This window comes from Marmota marmota, unplaced genomic scaffold (genome assembly GCF_001458135.2).
Source record: "Marmota marmota marmota unplaced genomic scaffold, marMar, whole genome shotgun sequence".
NCBI classification, from domain to species: Eukaryota; Metazoa; Chordata; class Mammalia; order Rodentia; family Sciuridae; genus Marmota; species Marmota marmota.
In genome coordinates, this window is record NW_026000005.1 from 21,104,550 (window position 1) to 21,127,913 (window position 23,364).

The 23,364-nt window shown below is 34.2% G+C and overlaps 1 protein-coding gene across 1 annotated transcript in view; it reads right to left on the bottom strand.

Annotated features, from left to right (window-relative positions):
* Positions 1-15,860, bottom strand: part of C2cd6 (C2 calcium dependent domain containing 6) — a 101,556-nt gene extending 85,696 nt beyond the window's left edge. The window contains 4 exon segments of the mRNA XM_015480974.2: positions 647-769; positions 12,385-12,530; positions 14,115-14,166; positions 15,638-15,860. Of these exon segments, the coding sequence (XP_015336460.2) occupies positions 647-769; positions 12,385-12,530; positions 14,115-14,166; positions 15,638-15,727 (411 nt within the window). The 5' untranslated portion in view covers positions 15,728-15,860.
* Between the last annotated feature and the right edge of the window lie 7,504 nt (positions 15,861-23,364).

The following is a 23,364-nucleotide window of genomic DNA, read 5'->3' on the forward strand; positions in this document are numbered from 1 at the left end:
TACTATTGTATGAGGCAGATGGTGGTTTTTCACTTGTATAAACAAGGTGTAGAATCATTCTACCTAAGTACTTAACCTCAGAATGGAATAGCTTATAGTAAACTACTGCTTTATAAAATGGAGAACAAAATTAGGCACAGTCTGAGAACTATTGGTCTATACATCATGGAAAGACCCAGAACAGGGTTTAGTCTTCTCTCCACATCCACCCAAACCATGTTTCCCTTTTCTCCCAGAATCTTCTGCTACTTCCATGGTTAACAAACCTACATTTAACTGCCTCACTAAACATATCTTCTACCTTTCTGCTTTACCTAAGATCCAGCTCACTATGGAAGATACAATGCTTTTCTTATAGACTGCTCAAGTGAAGGTACTTTCTCTCCAAAAGCCCTCCAGGTCAAGAGGTATACTTCACATAACCCTCAATTGCTTTCAAATTGTATTATTACAAAGGAGTATAAAAATTTTTTCTTCTTTTAAGTCTCATGCTTTTTGGTGATTCTATTGTTTTTCAGATATTTGCGTCACTAATTCTTATTAGATAAAAAACAAAAGGAGTCTATTAGGTATAAAGAATCACAACAAGAAGTGCCAACTGGAAAATGTGGAATCAAGGTGAAAACAAAAAGATTTTTATACATACCTGAATTACTTCATAAAGATGTACCTCAGCATTCCCTAATAAGACAGGATAAACTTCTGTCTTGCTATGTTGCATTAGTTCCAAGGAAATATTATTCCGTGTATCATCTTGACGTCGGGGAACCTCAATATCAAAATATATACAAAAAAACCCCATAAGATTTTCAGTCTTAAATCCAGATATTATTTCCAAATAAACCTGAATGTGAAACTCTCAACCCTGTGATGTCTGAAGTACAATACTATAAATTATATTATGTGCATAACTAATTATAACTAATAAAATCAGGACCTTGTTTATATCTAATGTTAATTATGATCTGTTTAAATCATCCATTGCCAACAATCCTTTTTTTTAATGCTATACAAACTTTCACTCTGAACTACTGAAACTATATTATCAAAGGTAATCCCATCAATATCTAATATGAAATCCAAATAATCCAGGTAATTCAAATTAAGGTTACCCATATATTCAAAATTAAAGAATATCTAATATCCTTTTCTGTCTCTATTCTTTAACATTTTGCCACATTTCTTTTTTTTTTTTTTTAATCCTAAAGTGTTGGGAATCAAATCTAAGGTACAGCAAATGGTCTACCACTGAGCTATATCTCTGGCCCTTGTTTTTTAACTCATACCATTAAACTTGAATGTGAAACTCTCAACCCTGTGATGTCTGAAGTACAATACCATTATTATATAATGTTTACATTTTATATACAATTTTGCTAATTAGAAACAAATCACATGCTTCCCCATTCCCAAGATCCTAGTTCCTTCTATAATGTTTCTTCCCATGGTTGATACCACACAGTTGGTATGAAACTTCTGAAAGTTATGTTTGTAACTGTTTTCCCCTGAGAAATGAGAAAAAGGAAATGAGGCCCTGTAATGCAGTGCAGTGATTAAGAGAGAGAGCAGCAGGCTCAGTTTTTCAGCAATGTGGAATATAGATTATTAGAACCAGTTTGTTTACAACTATCAATGCTGAATAAAAATTTAAAAGTTATCTTCTTAAAAGCATGAAAGTGTAAACAAAATGGTAAGAAGTAATTACATAAACTCCAAGTATTAGTAAACATTCAGAGAGGTAAATTTGATCCTTAAGTTGCATTTTCCCATGGGGTATTTCTCAATCAGTTAACCTAAAACTGCAGTTTTTAAGACCTTGAAAGGTACAGAAAAGAGAAGACAACAAGTGAGGCATTTAGGCATTTAACAAAGGTTTCCTGTTCAACCCTTCTTCCATAATTCTAGGAACTCAAAGAGCTGTGGCTTCAGTGAATGGGGAACCATTCTCCCATCCCATTTATAGAGGCTGCAAGGAAAGTTGCACTATACAGAAGAAGGGGAGGCAAGGAGTTCTTAATAAGTAATAAGCAAAAACCTGTTTGGTGAACTGTAGCCTAAATTCACATCCACTTAATGGCATAAAAACTCTTGAACCTGACATTTAAAATGGATGGTAAATTTTATATTATGTATATTCTGCCACAAAATTAAAAAATTAAAATAGGACAACTTAATTATTTCATTCATTCATTCAATTATTTATTTATTGGTAATAGGGATTGATCCAGGGACATTTAACTACTGAATCACATCCATAGACCATTTGTTTTGTTTTTGAGACAGGATCTTGCTAAGTTGCTTAGGACCTCACTAAGCACTAAGTTGCTGAGGCTGTCTTTGAACTTGCAATCGACCTGCCTCAGCCTCCAGAGTCACCGGGATTACAGGCATGCACTACCATGTTTGGCATAATTTTTTTTTTTTAATTCTCAAATATAACATTTGTTTTAAAGTGGTCCAAAATTGGTAGTAGTCTCACATACCTTAAAAGCAAACAAAGATCTTTTTTACATTTGCCATTTTCATTCTAGGCCTCAAAGGAGTTCCACAAATAATTTTCCATAGAAAATGAAAGATCATAGTAAAAAATAACTAAGTAAGCATGGAAATAAAACACCATGAATGAGGATCAGTAGAAACAGACCCACAAAATCCTCAAATGTTGGAATTTTAGAGAAATAGGCTTAGAATAATTAAGGTAAAAAAAAAATCTGAAAATACATTCCTGATATGCTCTTTTATTTATTTATTTATTTTTCATTGTTGATGGACTTTTACTTTCACTTATTTGTATGTGTTGCTGAGAATCGAACCCAGTGCCTCATGCATGCTAGGCAAGCGCGCTACCGCTGAGCCACAACCCCAACCCCTCCTGATATGTTCTTACAAGAAAATGTAAAAACCATTTAGCACACCTGAACAAAGAAGACTCAAACAGAACTTGAAGAAATGAAAACTAAAATAATTGAATAAAAGCACTCACTGAATGGATTTTATGACAAAATACTCAAATTTTAACAAAATTAGTGAAATGGAATAAATATTCAAAGGTGTGGTGCAAGTGTGTGTGTGTGTGTGTGTGTGTGTGTACTGCAGTGCTGGATATTAATCTCAGGGTCTTGCATGTGCTAGGCAAGTTCTGAGCTACAGTCCCAGCCCCAAAAATGCAAGGCAGAGACACAAAGTGATAGGAAAAAAACAAAGAGAGAAAGAACAAGAATAAGAAAGATAAGAAGAATGGTAGAGACGGAGGAAGAAAAAAGACATGAAAGATAAAATAAGAACATCTAACACACGTTATTCAGAGTGCCAAAAAATAAAATAGAGGATCAAGAAAATGGGCAAGAGAGACACTATTTGAAAAAATGAAAGCTAAAAATTTTCCAGAACCAATGAATATCAATCAGCAATACGGTTTAAGTAGTCAATATATCCCAACATAACAAAAAGATATCCAAATACAAATACATTAGAGTAAAATTAGAAAAAAACAACAACACACTCACACATAGAAAAAGGTACATTATTTTCAAAAGTGAAAGATTGATAGATAACATATCCTCGTCCCTCCCCCCTCTCCCCCTCCCCTTCCTTCTTCTTCTTCCTTCTTCCTCCTCCTCCTCCTCTTCTTTTTTTTTCTCTCTCTCTCTCCCCCACCCCACCACCATGAAGTGGACATCTTTCTTCCACAATGGTATTCTGTCACCATGGTATTCTGCCTTAGATTGGGCTTACAGAAAACTAAGCCAACCATGGGCTGAACTTCTGAAACCATGAACTCAAAATAAACTTTTCCTCCTCTTAAATTTTCATTGTAGGATATTTTGGTCACAGCAATGAAAAGCTGACTAACACAGAAAGTAAAATATTTATGCTCCAAACATTGGTGTATCTAAGTACATGAAATGAACAGTAATTGAAATAAAGGCTCAGATAAATTCCAAAAATAGCAGGTGATTTCAGCATGCTTTTCTCATCAACAGATACATCATCCATAGAGAAAAACCCACATAAATACAGTTTTCTTATACAAAAACAAAGGTGCCAAGAACATTAACTGGGGAAAAAATAACCTCTTCAACTAACGGTGCTAGGAAAACTGGAAATCCATATGTAGCAAAATGAAATTAAACCCCTATCTCTCACCCTGCACAAAATTCAACTCAAAGTGGATCAAGACCCAGGCATTAGACCAGAGACTCTGTGCCTACTAGAAGAAAAAGTAGGCAAATCTATACCATGTCAGCTTAGGAACTGACTTCCTTAACAAGACTCCTAAAGCCCCAAAAGTAATAGCAAGACTAAATAAATGGGATGAATCAAATTAAAAAGTTTCTTCAAAGCAAAGGAAACAATCAATAACATGATGAAAGAGCCTACAGAATGGGAGAAAATCTTTCCCCCATGGAACTCAGATACAGCATTAATCTCCAGGATATATAAAGAACTCTAAAAACTTACCATCAAAAAAACAAATAACCCAATCAATATATGGGCTAAGAAACTGTTTTGGCACTTCACAGAAGAAAAAATACAATCAGTCAACAAATATATAAAAAAAAGTTCAACATCACTAGGCATTAGAGAATGCAAATCAAAACTACACTGAGATTCTATTTCATTGCAGTCAGAATGGCAATTATCAAGAATACACAGGGGGGCTGGGATTGTGGCTCAGTGGCAGAGCACTTGCCTTACATGTGTGAGGCACTGGGTTCAATTCTCAGCCCCACATAAAAATAAACAAAATAAGGGTATTGTGTCCATTTACAACTAAAAAAAAATTAAAGAATACGCAGGGCTGGGGTTGTAGCTCAGTGTTGTAGCTCAAATAACTTGCCTAGCATGTGTGAGAAACTGGGTTCTATCCTTAGCACCACATAAAAATAAATAAAGGCATGCTGTCCATCTACAACTACAAAAATTTTTTTTTAAAAAGAGAATACAAGTAACAATAAATGTTGGCGAGGATGTAGGGAGAAAAAAGGTATACTCATACATTGCTGTGGGGCTGCAAATTGGTGCAATCACTATGGAAAGCAGTATGGCGAATCCTCAGAAAACTTGGAATGGAACCACCATTTGACCCAGTTATTCCACTCCTCAGTTTATACCCAAAAGACTTATAATCAGTATACTATAGTAATGCAGCCACATCAATGGTTATAGCATCTCAATTCACAATTGTTAAGTTATGGAACCAATCTAGGTACTCTCCAACAGATATATGGATAAAGAAAATGTAGTATACATACACAATGAAATGTTACTCGGCCTTAAAGAAGAATGAAATTATGGCATTTGCCAGTAAATGGATGAAACTGAAGAATATCATGCTAAGTGAAATAAGCCAATCCCAAAGAACCAAAGAAAGACCAAATGTTTTCTCTGATATGCAGAAGCTAATCTACCACAGGGGATGGGTAGGGAAGAATAAAGGTACTTTGGGTTAGACAGAGGGGACTGAAGGGGGTGATATGGGGGTAGTAATGATAGTACAATGAATCAGACATTATTACCCTATGTGCATATATGATTACATGACTGGTGTAACTCTACATCATGTATCAAAATGCATTCTACTGTCATACATAACTAATTAGAATAAAAAATAGGTCATCCAGATATAAAATCAGCAAAGACATTTCAGACCTAAAAGATACCTTAAATCAAATGGAATTAACAGATATTTACAGAATTTTTTATCCCAAAACAGCTGCTCATGGAACTTTCTCCAAATTAGTCCATATTTTAGGTCACAAAAGAGGTTTTAGCAAATACAAAAAAAAATATAATTTCTTGCATTTTATTTTATCAGAGTATAATGGAATGAAATTAGGAGTCAATAGTATAATAAACTACAAAAACTATATAAACACAGGGAGATTGAACAATACAAATTTGAATGGTGAATGGGTCATAAAAGAAATTGGAAGAAATAAGAAATTCTTAGAATCAAATGAGAAGAGAGATACACAGCATCTCTAGAACTTGATGAAGATGATTCTAAGAGGAAAGTTTATAGCTATGAGTATCACATTAAAACATCAGAAAGATCACAAATTAAGAACCTAATGATGTGTCTTAAGGTTTTAGAAAAAGAAAAGAACCAATTTCAAAACCATTAGAAGGAAGGAATAATTCATATGAGAGCTAAAAATAATAAAATAGAGAATAATACAAAGGAACAACATAATGAAGATTTAGTACTTTAAAAAGATAAACAAGATTTATAAACCCTTAGCCAAACTACCAAATGAAAAAGAGAGAAGGCACAAATAAGGAAAATTGGAGACGAAAAAGGAGAAATCACCTTAGACATCATTGAAACCCAGAGGATCATTTGGGACTATTTTGAAAACTCCAATAAATTGAATGGAATTTGATAAATTTCTAAATACATATGACCTGTGAAATTTGAACCAAGAGTATATAAAAAAAACCTTAACAGACCAATAGGAAGCAATGATTCTGAACATATCATACAAACCCTTCCAACAAAGCAAATCCCAGCTGAATTCCATCAGACCTTTAAATAATAATGAATGTCATTGCTCCACAAACTATTTCATGAAGTGTAAAAAGGGAACACTTGACAATTTGACTTTTTCTCCTTTTTGTCATCCCTTTTATTTCTTTCTCATGCTTAATTACTCTGCCTGAAGTTTCAGTACAACACTGAAAAGGAATGGTGAAAATGAACACTTTTATCTTGCTCTTGATTTTAGAGAAAATACTTTCAGTTTTCCCCCATTCACTATAATGTTGGCTTTAGATTTGTCATATATAAGTCTTTATAATATTGAAATAAGTTCCTTCAATCTAATTTCATGATTGTATCATGAATGGGTGCTGAATTTGGTCAAAAGTTTTTTTCTGCATCTACTGAGATAATTATGTGCTTTTTGTCCTTGATTTAATTTATATGAATTACATTGCTGAATCATCCTTATATCCCTGGAATAAAACCCATTTGATCATAGTGTATGATATTTTTAATGCACCACTCAATTTGGTTTGCAAATGTTATATTAAGAATTTTTGTGGGCTGGGGTTGTGGCTCAGTAATAGAGCACTTGCTTCACATTGTGAGGCACTGAGTTTGATTCTCAGCACCATATATATATATAAATAAATGAATAAAATAAAGTCCATCAACAACTGAAAAAAAAGAATTTTTGCATCTATGTTCATCAAGGACATTGGCCTGTAATTTTCTTTCTTTGATATGTCTTTGTCCAGTTTTGAATTCAGGGTGATAGTGTCTTTGTAGAATGAGTTTGGAAGTATTCCTTTCCTTTGTATTTCATGGAATAATAAAGGAGCATTGGAAGTGTTTCTTTCCTTTGTATTTCACAGAATAATTTGAGAAGAATTGGTGTTGGTTCTTCTTCAAAAGGCTTAAAAAATTCAGTCATGAATCCATCTGGTCTTGGGCTTTTTTTTCTTTGATGGGAGACTTTTTATTACTGCTTCAATCTCATTGCTTGTTGGTCTGTTTATGTTTTCTATGTTCTCTTGCTTCAATTTTGATATGAAATATATGTCTAGAAATGCAACCATTTCTCAGAGATTTTCCACTTTATTGGCATGTAAGTTTATCAAAACAGTCCCTAATGATCCTCTGGATTTCAGTGGTATCTGTTATAATATCTCCTTTTCCATTTCTAATTTTATTAGTTTATCAATCTTGTTTACCTTTTCAAAGAAACAACTCATTTTTTCATTTATTGTTTGTGCTATTCTTCAATTCTCTACTTCAATAATTTCATCTCTGATCTTAATTCTTTCTTTGTACTGGTTTGGAATTGGTCTCATTTTTCTAAGACTCTTGAGATACAGCATTAGGTCATTCATTTTATATCTGTTTTGTTTTTATGTAGGCACTCCCTCTTAGAACTGCCTTTACTATACCCGCTGGATTCTTCTATATTATGTTTCTATTCTCATTTTTTTAATATTTTTATTTTTGCATTACAATTCTTAATACACCATTATATCATAATTTATCATATCTTTGATTATATAGAAGGTATGTTGACACCAAATTCACATCTTCATACATGTATTTTGTATAATGATGAGGGTCTCCTTTCACAATCCATGCTATTCCCCTTCTCCCTCCTTTCCCTCCCACCCCTATTCCCTATCTAGAGGTAATCTTCCTCCCTTGCTCTCCCCCTCCCAACCCCATTTTGAGTCACCCCCCTTATATCAGAGAAGACATTCGGCATTTGTTTTGGGGGACTGGCTAACTTCACTTCTCTAATGCCATCCATTTCCCTGCAAAAGCCGTGATCTTATTTTTTATTGCTGAGTAATATTCCATTGTGTATAAATGCCACATTTTTTTTATCCATTCATCCACTGAAGGACATCTAGGTTGGTTCCACAGTTTAGCTATTGTGAATTGTGCTGCTTTAAACATTGATGTGGCTGTGTCCCTATAGCATGCTGTTTTTAGGTCCTTTGGGTATAGTCCAAGAAGAGGAATAGCTGGGTCAAAATGGTGGTTCCATTCCCATTTGATTATAAGAGTTTTTAAATTTTTCCCCTGATTTCTTTGAAGACCCTGTCAGTCATAATTCAAAAGTTTGAACAATAATTCAATCTCCATGTTTTTGAAGAGTTTCTGTAGCTTTTATTACTGTTGATTTCTAATTTAATTACATTATGATCTGATAAGAAGCAAGGAATTCTTTTTTTCTATATTTGCTAAAACTTGCTTTGTAGCCTATTATATGATCTATTTTGAAGAAAGTTCTGTGAGCAGTTGAGAAGAGGGTATATTCAGTTGTTGTTAGATGAAATATTCTGAGGATGTCTGTTAAGTAAATTTGATCTAAGGTGTTGCTTTAACTCTGCAGCGTCTTTTTTTTTTTAAATTTTAGTCTGAATGACCATTACTGAGAGTAGTGCATTGAATTAGGATCTATATGCTCCTTTATGTTGATTAGTGTTTGTTTTATGAAATTGTACCAACGTTTGGGGCACAAATATTTATAATTGTTATATCTTCTTGTTGGATGGTTCTTTTTATCAATATATAGTGACCTTTGGCTCTTTTAATCTTGGCTTGAAGTTTGCTTTGTATGATTAAAAAAAAGCTACCCCCACTTGCTTCCAGATTTCATTTGCATGGAATATAATTTTCCATCCTTTCAATTTCAGTCTGAGAGTAACTTTCCTGGTGAGGTGTGTGTAAACAGACAACATACAGTTGAGTCTTATTTTTTAATAAGAATCAAGACCATTTACAGTGTTACTACAGAGAGGTATGTATACTTCCCGTCATTTTATTTCTAATGCTTTATTTGTTCCTAATTCTCGTGCTTATCTACTCTGCTAATGATATTTATCCTTTCCATGCTCACTTGGATGTTTTATTTTCTTATCCTGTGTGCAGGATTCCTTTAAGTATCTTCTTCAATGCTGACTTAGTGTTCATGAATTTTTTAGTTCATGTTTATCTTGGAAGGTTTTTATATTTCCTTATATCCTGAAGGATAACTTTGCAGGATATAGTAATCTGGATTGGCAGTTGCTTCCTTTCATGGTATGATATGCATAGTTCCATGGTCTCCTGTGTTTTAGAGTTCTGAAAAACCTGTTAGTCTGATGTGTTTGTCTCCATTGATGCCTTGGCATTTCTCTCTTGCAGCTTTTAAAGTTCCTTCTTTGTTCTGAATTTTTGGCATTTTAACCCTACTATATAATATAGAGAGGTTTCTTTCAGGTCTTGACTATTTGGGGTTCTAAATGTCTCCATATCTGAATGTCCATCTCATTTCCAAATTTTGGGAACTTTTATGGCATTATTTCACTGAATAGGTTATCTATGCTATTAACCTATATTCTCTAGTCCTTCCTCAAGACCAATAAATCTTTTTGAGGGGGGAAAGGGGACCAGGGATTGAACTCAGGTGTGTTTAATCATTGAGCCACATTCCCAGCACCCCATTTTAAAATACTTTATTTAGAGACAGGGCCTCACTAAGTTGCTGAGGCTGGCTTTGAACTCATCATCCTCCTGCCTCAGCCTCCCAAGCCTCTGGGATTACAGGAATGTGCCACTATGCCTGGCAAGGCCTGTAAATCTTAAATTACATCTTAGGAAGCAAGGGAAAAGAAAGGGAAGGGAAAAGAAGGGAAGGGAAAGGAAGAGGAGAGGAGCAAGTGGAGAGGAAGGATGGGATAGAAATAAAGTTGAGAAAGAAAAGAAATACTGAAAAGAGTCAATTAATTAAAAATATACATAAAATTAGATATAAATATGGAAAACAAATGAGAGAAAATAAAACAAAACCATTTACAAAAAATAATGAACTCAGAAAACAAACAAACAAAAGATTAAAATTTCTCCTTACTGAAGCAATTAAAATGTAATTAAAATTAAGCCCTTTTTTCCAGGGCTTCATTTTAGAATCCACCAGCTACAGGTAGGTGTGTAGGATATAATCAGAGTTTGTTCCTCATTAATTCCAACCCAAATAGGCAAAATTTATTAGGGGAGTTTGTATGGTGAGCTCCACTCCTCCTTAACAACAGAAAGTCCTAAGTGTATGCTATTTACTGCAAAACTAAATTCACCCTCAGTAGGCCTAGGGACAGGGCATGGCTATAGCAGAACTTCTGACCAACACACTCACCTGCAGATTGATCCTGATTGTGCTGCATTCCATATCACAAGAGCCTCCATTTGTTTTATGGGGGTAACAGGGGATGGCTAGGGTCTCAGTTACCCCAACAAATCCTCCAAATACCTCTGAGCATGGGGAAGGTAGCTGCCCACCAGGTCTGGGGTTGGGTGGAGTGTGGCAGGCATGCTTTCCACCAAACCAAATCAAGGCACACCCATTCCCAATCTCATTCCACATCCATACAAACTGGACCCTTAACACAAAGCAAAGCTCAGACTGCTAATTTCAAAAGGAAAGCTGCTCCATCTTCCTCTGCATGACAATCAATCTCACTCCTACTGCTCAGAGCCTCCAACAGGTCCATTCTCCCAGCTCAATGACTTCCTTCAGGGCTGGTGATCACCAACCCAGTGAAAAGAAAATCAGAGGTTGTTGAGTCTTAGACTCTCTCTCCCTCTCTCCTCTCCACATTCTCCCCTACTCTCTCTCTCCAGGGACTTCTCATCTCCCATGCAGAAAGCCTAGACAACAAAGTCCCATCCCAGCTCTCACTGAATACACAGGAAAGTGCTGGAAATCTCTTCTCTGTTACTGCAGCTATGCAGGATGATAGTTTCCTTATGTATTTGCCAGATGGTGGAATGTGCATTCCTTGAAATCAGTAAATTTTTTTCTTTTGGTTCACAGGAGAGCTTCCCCTCCCCCACTGAACCTTCACATACCTGACAGTGGCACAGTTTCTTTCTAAAAAAAAAAATGCTCCACCATGCCTGGTATTTTTGAGAACTTGCCTATCAATTTAGGAAAGCTATTTGCAAAATAAAAGAAACCATATGAACTACCTGTAGCAAAACTGTCTTATTTGTTGCTTTTATTTTTCCATTCATGCTTTCATATCCAACATTCAAACTTTGTAAAAACACATGGTGTATAAAGGAAATGCTTTAGAATTTTGCTAAAATTCAACTAATATAATAAAACTATTAAGATATAATTGGGCTTTAATCAATGAATCCTACAAGTCTATGAAATAGTGTCACTATTCAAAAAAAAAAAGGTTTGAAATACATTTTACAATCTAAGAATCTGTTTAACTATAAATAGAAACACAGCAAGTCCTGGTGTGAGAGGCACTTTAACGATGGGTGGTCTGGAGTCAGAGTGCATATATTACAGCTCACCACATACTAGCTCTATGACCTTAACATAAGTTCTTTAACCACACAGCACTTCAGTTACCTCTCCTGTAAAATAAGGATGATAATAAGAGAATGTATATGTACATCTCTGTGTCTATCTCCATGTATGTGACATATAGATAGATAGATTTACAAATCTATCTTTTGGAGTTGTTATAAAGACTGAATATGTTAATCTGTGTAAACATAATTAAGAGTTTATATAAGGGGAAATCAGAAAAGAAGGAAAGTAGATAAAAATAAAAAAGGGTAGAAGAAGGTAGATGAAAAAGGAAAACCAAACTACAGAAAAAACATACATAATAAACATTCAAAATCACAGACTATAACATCTCAAAAAAGAATCCACTAAATTATGCATTTCCCAGCAATCTGTTTATTTAAAAATACCATTATAGACCACAGTACAGAAATAGAATACTGTAAATACCAAATAAAAAGTCACTACTTATCTTTCTTTCCTTCCTATTAAAAAAGGTATAATTAGAGTAGAATATTTGAAACTGTAAAGAAATATTATATCCTGAAGAGAATTATAACTTTACCTGCACGGAAAAATACTTAATTTCATCAAACCGAACTACAGTGCTCTTTTCACTACTTCTAAGCAGTAAGATATGACGCTTTGTAGATTTCATAATGTTGTTTACAGAGATGCGAATGAACAAATCGATGAAAGGTTGTGAAGTGACTGAAAATAGAATGTTTAGGAAATAAATTTTTGTTGTAATTGAACAAATACACATTATAAAATTAATTCATTCTATAATTCAGGCTAAAGTCCTAAAAAAAAAAAAAATCAACCAAGTAAACAAGGTAATTGTAAAGTATATTTAAAAAGAGAAAAGAAATCTTAAAATAATATTTTGCCCATCACTGATAGATACAATATGATATACATCATAATTTCTTTGCAAAATTTTCTACATATTAACTTCCAGGTATATGTAATATATATAACAACATAATTTTGTAGAAAAATTATATAGTCAGAAAACTGTCACTTGGGAAGAATTATTTTAATTTTAAGGCAACAGAATTTGGAGCAAAGTGTTCTACTATCCAGTTCACCTTACTATACACTCTATTTATACTGTACTGATCTGTTTTATTATCTTTCATAGTACTCCAGGCTTTAAAACAATTTTTTTTCATGATTTAATTATCTTTTACAAATCTCCACACAAAATGTTTTTAAAACTTCTCTTTATATAAAAAGAAACACCAAAGTCTCCATAATGAATGGTTTTATGTCATAAGTCTAAAAATAAGCATTCAGTTTATTTAAGGGACTGGTATAAAATAAATCCTTTAAAAATATTTGAGGGAAGCATATATACTACTTTCAAACAAATTAGTATTACATCCTAGATAATATATTTTCCTTTAACTTGCATGATGATTGGAATAGATTATAGATGTTCAAAATTCTTTTGTCACTTCCACATAAAAAAGTGGAGTTTACCTTCTCTGCCCTTGAATCTGAGCTGGCCTTATGATTACTTTAACCCATAAATTGCAATAGACATGACTAGGACTGGGACTAAAATGGCATTCACCTAGGGTGTAAAATTAATAGAATACTAAAATCTTAGTAACCAAGATAAAAAATATAAACATTTTAAAATCAAAATTAGTATAGGAAAAAATAAGCATGATGGACCACATAGAAAGAATGAAAGTTTTTCTTGGATATAATACTAATTTGTAAGTAATACATATGCTTCCTTTAAATATTTTTAAAAGATTTATTTTATATCAGTCCCTTAAATAAACTAAATGCTTATTTTTAAACTTATGGCATAAAACCACTCATTATGGAGACTTGGTGTTTCTTTTTATATAAAGAGAAGTTTTGAAAAATTCAACTAATACAGTTCAGTATTACTTGAAAAGCTCAGTAAAACACTGACATATGTATACCTGACATATGCAAAACTCAAGCACCACAAAAAAAAAAGTACATGATACTTCCAACAATTTCAGCAACCCAACTAAGCCCAACCTTCCAGTCATCCTCACTAAAGCACCAGACATGTAAATGTGGTACTTGAGATATCACAGCCCTTTTGAACTGCCAGGTAACTACAGCTACCCAAGCTATGCTACTGTGAAGCAGAGGTACCATCAAGTGGATACACAGATAATTATTGACAATAAAACTGCTAAAGTCTTATAGCCCTAAAAGTGTTGGAGAGGTTTGGAATGCAGCAGTGGATAACTAAAACAATGAGATATAATCATACTATGAGTTTTAAACCCAAAGAAAGGATACTCCTCTGTGCAAAATTTCTGCAGTTCTTTACATGAACAGCCAGGCAGCCAACCTACAAGCATCAAAACAAAAACACAGATAGTAAATGCATGTTTTACAAAGTTAACTTATCTTCCACTTCACACTGAACTATATTTAAAATTTTAAGAATCAAGTTCACTTTATTCTCATTAGAAATATTGCTTCTCATTTAAAATATCTAGTTAATGGAAAGCATTAGAAAGAAGCAGAGAGGGAAAAAAAAGTGAGCAGGATTAAGTTCCCAATAAACTTACAGGAACAAGAACACAAAGCAAAGGAATATTTCATTATAAACTTAAAATCTAATCATCATTCTTTGAATTGTTTTTATTTTATATTAGGTGAAAATGATAAAATACAGCATACTGCACATTAAAAATAAGAAATATACTTTGTTTTGAATAAGCTCTTTTACTCAGTATCCGAAAACCACTTAATTCATTCAACAATCATTCATTGCCTAGAACACGCCAGAGATCAAGAAATAGTCATTCTCACTTTTAAAAGATTTTTCTAAATGTTAAAGAAAATTGTGCTTTAACCATAAATCAAATACAAAATGAATATAGGAAACTTTAATTCTAATATATACTATTAAAGTATACTTAACCATGTTTAGCATCAGAAAACAATAAAATTAGAAGAAATATTATATTAAAGGTTGTATATGACAGGAAGTAAAGAAGAGGGACAAGGGAAATTCTTATACCCAGTAACTTCTCTAATAGTGCTATAAAAGAATAAAGGTATTCATTATTCTTGTAAAGGAATGCCATGATATTTCAGTTCCAAATATGCATAGATCCTCATGTCCTATACTCTAAACCACCCAAAACAGAATGACAGACTTTTCTGCCTCAATAGCAGATCCAGTGTATGTATGTCTGATGACTATGTTGGCTTTTGTTTCTGTGGGACCTTTTTTGGACAGGGAAGGGGTGTGGGGTCAATTTCAAACTGAAAGTCAATCTGGCAATAAATATATAAATCAATAGAAAAGCTCAGTAAAACACCGATTCCCAGGCCCATCTTCTGAAGGAGATTCCAACTTAGCAGATCTTAGATGATGCCCAAATCAATGATTTAAAAAAGTATCCCAGGTAATTCTGATACAACTGGATTTGGGAATCTTAAGTATAAAAATCACTGTTTCTGGGGCTGGGGTTGTGGCTCAGCGGTAGAGCACTTGCCTAGCACATGCAAGGCCCTGGGTTTGATCCTCAGCACCACATAAAAGTAAGTAAACAAAATAAATGTATTGTGTACAAATAAAAATAAATATTAAAAAAATCACTGTTTCTGTGAATCAGGATGATTTCCATAATTTCAGAAATTATTATAATGTTTTTCTGACTCATAAAAAGAATAACTTCATGAGTATGTTTTCAGAGAATATCATTTTATGCACACACTCTTTGATTACCAAATTATAAACCTCAATAATGCTTTATATCCAATCATAAATAATTTACACTGGGTTTTTGAGGGTTAATCATACATACCACATCCCCAAATGGCACCAAAGATGGTAGCTCAGATGGTGCTATTTCTAGTTCTTCATTCTCAGACCCTTGAAGAGTTTTTCTCAGCATCTACCATGTAAATAAACAAAGGGTTTAGAAGAAAAAGAATATAACAAGATAAAAGATTAATTCAGTAATTATCTCAAGAGTATCCAGTAAGTAGCAGGTAGTCTAGACAGTGAGATGCTAATATACCTAAGAAACTCACTCCCATCCTCAATAAATTTATCAATAAGTAATCATGGAAATAAAAATGTACACAATTAAATATAAAATCAATAAGGGAATCATGAAAAAGGAGAAAAGTGCATATTAGTATAAGCATGACCTAATCAGTTTGTCAAAAGACTGAACATACAGTAAGACCTATTGAAAACTATAAAAAAAAAAAAAAGAGTTCCAATTGGTCCTAGAATGGGTATCACCTGAATCTGAATTTCTACTCAAATATAAGTATGTCAAAACAAGGAATACAAATGAGACCACACAAGGCTTATGCCTCCAACATTATTTGAAAAAGCATGTCACAAACTTCAAATTTCCTATAAGGAGAGGAATAAATACAAATCCCAACAGAGCTCTCCTTGAAATTCCTGCCACAACCTATGGGGACAGAGATAAAGAGAAGAAAACTCTTAAAAGAATCTGTGGGAAAGAGCAGAAAGAAGTGGGAACCATAAAGAAAGAACAGACATAATTATCCTGAGAAAGAGAAAGTTCAAAACTAAGTACAAAAATTCTGACCCGGGGTCTAGGATTTGGAGGTATAGCAACAGCTATAGAGAAGAGAACTGAAAGAGAAGGATTACAGGTGGCTTTCTCTGGAAAGCACTACTTCTGGGCTGAGGAAGAAAGAGGTGTCCCTTGAATACATCTAATAATGAGAAAGAATGATGTGACAAGGGGAAATTAAGGATAACAAAATAACAAGGAACCATAGGCCACCGTATTTAACCTATCCCCTCACTTATCATCATCTACAAGTTCATCTTTTTTTTTTTTAACTGAACCTAAATGCATGCATAGCCCCCACCCCCCCACACACACACACATGAAGTAATTAGAAATAAGAAAAACCAGACAAACTCCATTAAAAGCTCTTATTAAAAGAAATGGGGATGGGGGGGTGACTGACAAAAATTCTGCCCTCCAAAAACAACACAAAATAGAAGTAAATTATAGCACAAATTTTCAAACTGAATTAAAGATCTTCAAACAAGCATTTGGAGATATTTTTTAATGCCTACATTCACAATTCAACAATGTCTGAAAAGAAAAAAAATGAGCGTGTATCAACTCAAGAAATAAATTTTCTAAAAAAGAAAAACCATCTTAGAAATAAAGACAAGGTGCCCAAGGTAGCATGGTTTCAAATGAAACTTGATACAGGGCACTGGAAAAGATAGGAAAACAATGAAAATGATACAGAGAAATAAGTATAAAAGATCAGGAAACAAAAATTAAAACATTTTGCAAAGTACCAAAGAAAATTTTAAAGAAAAATGATAATCACAACACATGAAAAAGACATAGGAAGTATGACATGACATATTGAAACCAAACATTATCAGTTACATCAATAAATATGTAAGGGCTTAACATTATATACTAAAGGAAAAGGATATTTAAATGGGCTCAAGGATTCACAAAACTCAAGTCTATGCATAAATATTATTGGGTAACCAACCATTCCAGTTTGCCCAGGACTGAGGTATTTCCTAGGACTCTGGACTTTCAGATAGGATAGTTTAGCAAGACAGTCACTCTATTAATATGAGAGATATACTTAAAATAGTGATTCCAAAAGGCAAGTGTAAAGGGACAGGTACAGATACACTAAATAAAAAGAAAACAATAAGAAAGCAGAGATATCTAGACCATGATATGAGTCGGTAGAATTCAGGCAAAACATCTACTAAACAAGACAAATGAGAACACTTTTTAACGCCAAAAGACATAATCAGAAATAAAGATTTAAAAGTTATGCATTTTCCCTGAGTACACACTGCTAAAATGTGAAAACACATCACAAAGTTTTTCATTACAATATTATTTGCAACTGCAAAATGCTGCAAACTACCTAACAGCCAAAATAGGATACTGGTTGAATAAACTATAACACATACTTAAAACAATAAGGAAGATTGCTATGAAATAACAGTGATTTACACTATTATTGAATGACAAAAGCAAAGCATATTTTGTATTACAGGGAAAAATTAAAGTATACATCTGAAGTCATATAGGAAGAATAAATCATAAACAGGTTACCAAAATTAGAAAGAAGGTGGGGTGAAGTGGAGAGAATGAGCTGAAAGGGAAAGTGATAATTTCCTAAGTATATTATTTAGTGGTTTTACTTTTGGAAAGTGTGTTAATGTCCTATATACCAAAAATAAAATCTATAGATTGCTTTGGGTAATACAACCATTTAAACAACATTAATTCTTCTAATCCATGGAAATACCTTTCCATTTACTTGTATTCACTTCAATTTCTTTTATCAATGTTTTGTTGTTTTCAGGGTAGAAATATTTCACCTCCTTGGATGAATTTATTCACATATATTTTGTTTTTTATAGCTAGTACAAATGCAACATTTCAGATAGTTTGCTATTAATGTATAAAACACTACAGATTTTTGTAGTTACTCCAGTTTTAGATTCAAGCAGTAGGAATATTCCTTCTCAGCAAGGTGAGTTTTCTAAAAGAATTCACTAAAATTCAACATCTGACAGTAAAATCATTATAGAGATACAGAAATTAAAAAGCTTTAGTCATAGAACAAGAAATATACTTGAGCTGCATCAGCTTTGTTCCTTGCAGAGAAGAGGGATAACTGAGACAGAAAGAGAAAAAAGCACTGTGAATAAATTTGGCGTGGGAGAATCTGTGGAGTAGAGAAGGCGGCTATCTTAACCAACCCAGAGGTGGTGGGGCAAGCTCAAAATCTCTCTGCAGGAAGTTTCCATTTAGAACTCTGCATCAGCCCTGGGACAGCATGGACCTTTCCATCCAGACAAAACTCCAACTGTCAGTACTCCCCAACCTGTACTACCCTACACCATAAGATAGGAAGCAGAGAGCTACTACAACATATGCCAGTTCCAGGCCACACCGCCTGGCATCTTGGTGAGAAACATAAAGAGGTCAGTCCTTGATCCAAGGGATTCATAGCCCACAAAGAAATGCACAGAAGGATGCAACAGCATAGGCAGTGACATGCATCCTTGCAAAACAGTTTTTAACCATCTCAGTGCAGACAAGCCCTTCATTTTTCATTGAGAATTTTTTCTCTAGGTTTTTCTCCATCTCTGTCTCTTTTACTTGTTTTTTTTTTACTCTATTTTACTCTGTGTGTTATCACTGCACTAATCAGTTTGATAATTTTTCTTTCACTTTAATCATATTTTAATTACCTCTTTATTATTTAGCCTTTTTTTTTTAAACTTTGGAAGGGCAGATTCTTTGTGGGTTCGTTTTGGTTTGATTTTTTGTTTATCTGTTTTTGTTCCTCTCATTATGTCCTCCTCACTTTCTTTCTCCTCTAATAGCCAAATTCTTTTGTTTCCTCTTCCTCTTTATATTATTATTTTTAGTTATTTTCATTCTTTATTCTTTGTAGCATTATCTGTTAATTGTTCCGTTGCTTCCTCTCTGCTCACTTTTTATATATTTTTAAACTTTCTCATGCCTGCCTACTTCATTTTTTCTTCACTTAAGTAACTGTAACTTTACTGTCTATCAGCTATTCTACAAACTGTCTGTCTGTAGAATTCTTGCCCCTACCATTCAGGTTGTTGTGATTATTAGTATGATGGAGGATACAGTTTACAGCTGCTGTTAAAGGAGAAAATGTAGTTCACAGGTATTTGTTGCTGATACTGATGTTAAATGCTGACAACACCATTCCTTTCTATGTGGCAATTAGTATTCTAGACATCAAAGTAGGCACCAGACATTTATTTTAAGGCTGTGTATTAGTCATTACCATTATTGCTACTGCTTGCCCCTCCTTTTTCTAAAAGGGTCTGAAAAGTGACTGAGAAATTACAAGTTCACAGGGTAGAGATCCTACTGCAGAGCTACAACTCAGCCAAATAACAGTGAACCTCACTCCATGCACAAACTAGTCCCATTTGAGATCCAACAATACTTCAACACAAAGAATAGGGGAGATAAAAACTCCAAACCAAAACCAGGTCCCAAGTATAAAGAGCTATAAGAAGACCTCAGTTCCCACTCCTGGATATCTACTCATACAGCGAAAAAAAAAAAAGTCACAAAGCCATAGTTTAGAAAAACCCAGAGGATTGCAGAAGCTCTCTAAGAATAAATTAAATCAGTTGTTCAACAGCAGAAAACTTAGTGGCACTGGAGAATAATTGATTTAAACTGAGTAGCACTGGAGTCTCAAATTAATACTCAGATTACATGGAGCTTAGAGGTTAAAGCTAAAAGATACAAAGAACACAGAACTTACCACACACACACACACACACACACACACAATAACTATACACCTAAAGAAGAGGAATCCATCTCAACAGATGAGCAAATTCAAGACCTCTGAAAACATGAAGGAACAGCTAAGCCCCTACCATTTATAATTCCCCAACAAAGGAACCCATAGATACAGAAGTGGATGAAATTCCACTTCTATAAAAGACTATAAAAATGATTATTGAAAGGTTTGATCCAGTAAAAGAATTGAGGAAAAAATTACAGGAGCAAATACAGAAGGTAAAAGGCCATTTCAATTAAAAAAAGAGAGAGAAAAAAAAGAGTAACTAAAAATATTCAGAACTTTTTGAAAATAACACAATGAATCAAATAAAAACTTCCATTTGAAAGTATGACCAACAGATTAGATTATGTAGAAAATAGAACTTTGGGCCTCAAAGACAGAACTTCATGCTTTGAAGCGAGTATATAAACTTGAATACTCAGGATGCAATAAAGGAAAAAAAACTACAACAAGAATATATAAGAACTCTGGGACAGCAAAAGACAAAATTTAAGAGTCATTGGGTTAGAAGCGACCCTGAAGATACAGGCAATGGCATTAAGAAACATTTTTGTGGACAGTAGATAAGTCCCCAGTCATTGGTTGATCCTGCAGAGTCAGCAAAAGCCAAGCCTGGGGGGAAAAATTCCTTTTCAAAAAGGCAAGGATGTTATTAACACTTGGCTCTTACACTAACCGTTTTCAGACATTCCAGGACAATGGGCTCCCTGGGTGTAGCAGGATAATAGAAGAATGTTCCCAGCACTGCAACAGTAGGATAGCTACAAAAATGTTACTAGCTCAGAAACTTTTTAGTGCACAAAGAAACCTCTTGATAACTCACAAGCCTTAAACTATTTACAATGCCCCTATAGTTAACTTCGTGATTATGAGACCCTACATAATAAACTTGCAGAGTGAGTTCTGAGTCACTGTTCCTCCATCAGAGTGCACTGTCCTACCTGGCCCTAGCTTTACTTAAAAATATCTGTGTGTTTTCTTTGTCTTGGTATTTTTCTCCAGCTCTCATTGCCCCTACTCAAGATCCTTTGTTGATACTGTGAGGGTGGCAGCACATTTTCAGTGAAATAATAGCAGAAAAATTTCCTACCTTTAGAAATGAGGGAACTAAATATCGAAGGCATTGACAAATTTCTATAATTATATAATTTGTCCAAATTGAACCAGAATGCTATATACAATTTAAACAGATCAATTTTAAGTGATGCCATCAAAAGTCTTCCAACCAAGAAAAGCCCAGGACCAGATGCACACCCAGCCAAGTTCTACAAGACTTTTAAAAGAAGAACTAATACTGATACTCTTCAACTTATTTCAGGATACAGAAAAAGAAGGAGCACTTCCAAACTTATTCTATGAGGCAAATATCACCCTGATTCTAAAACCAGGCTGACACATCAAAAAAAGAAAACTTCAGACCAATATCTCTAATGAACATAGATGCAAAAATTCTCAATAAAATTCTGGTAAATCGATTACAAAAACATATCCAAAAGATCGTGCACCATGATCAAGTGTGACTCATCCCATAGATGCAAGGTTGGTTCAACATACGGAAATCAATACGTGTAATTCATCACATCAATAGACTTAAAGATAAGAATCATATGATCATCTCAATAGAAGCAAAAAAAAAAAAAAGCATCTGACAAAATACAGCACTCCTTCATGTTCAAAACACTAGAAAAATTAGGGATAACAGAAACATATCACAACATCATAAAGGCTATCTATGCTAAGCCCCAGGCCAATATCATTCTGAATGGAGAAAAACTGAAGGTATTCCGTCTAAAAACTGGAACAAGACAGGAATGCACTATTTCACCACTTCTATTTAACATAGTTCTTGAAACACTGGCCAGAGCAATTAGATAGGCAAAAGAAATTAAAGAGATACACATAGGAAAAGAAGAACTCAAATTGGCACTACTTGCTGATGATATGATTCTATACCTAGAAGACCCTAAAAGTTCCACCAGAAAACTTCTAGAACTAGTAAATGAATTAATCAAAGTACCAGGATATAAAATAAACACCCATAAATCAAAGGCATTTCTGTATATCAGTGACAAATCCTCAGAAAGGAAAACAAAGAAAACCACCCCATTGACAATAGCCTCAAAAAAAAAAAAAAAAAAAAAAAAACCACTTGGAATCAACTTAGTGAAATAGGTGAAAGATCTATATAATGAAAACTACATAACCCTAAAGAAAGAAGTCAAAGAAGACCTTAGAAAATGAAAAGATCTATCTTGCTCTTGGATAGGCAGAATTAATATTATCAAAATGACCATCCTTTGAAAAGCACTATAAAGATTTAATGCAATTCCAATCAAAATCCCAATGACATTCCTCATAGAAATAGAAAATGCAATCAAGAAATTCATCTGGAAAAATAAGAGACCCAGAATAACTAAAGCAATCCTTAGCAGGAGAGTGAAGTAGGCGGCATCACTATATCAGACCTTAAACTACACTACAGAGCAATAGTAACAAAAACAGCATGGCATTGGCACCAAAACAGACTGGTAGACCAATGGTACAGAATAGAGGACATAGAGACTAACCCACAAAATTACAATTATATTAGAAAGGTTACGAAAACATGCATTGGAGAAAAGATAGCTTCTTCAACAAATGGTACTGGAGAAACTGGAAATCCATATGAAACAAAATGAAATTAAACCCTATCTCTCACCATGCACAAAACTCAACTCAAAATGAATCAAGGACCTAGGAATAAAACCAGAGAACCTGCGTCTAATAGAAGAAAAAGTAGGCCCTAATTTCCATCATGTGGGATTAGGCCCCAACTTCCTTAATAAGCCTCCTTTGGCGCAAGAATTAAAATCAACCATCAATAAATGGGATGGGAAGATGGCCGCGAATAGAGTGCATCACACCCCGTGTACCGCGATACTGCGCAGGTGAATAACGAGTTAGAACGACAAAAAGCTATCTTGTCAGGAACTTACAGCAAAATCGGGGTGCACCGAAACCTAGAGGAAGGATTTCCATCACCGAGGACCGGTTATTGAATCTCGAACGCGAGCCAACTGTGCAACCGGAGATCCAGGCTGAGTTCAGGGTTTGAGATGGGGAAGGAAGCGGTCCAGTTCTATCCCCCACAATGGAAAGTCCACCAAGGAAGCCAGCGGCCACCATCTTGGAGAGCTGA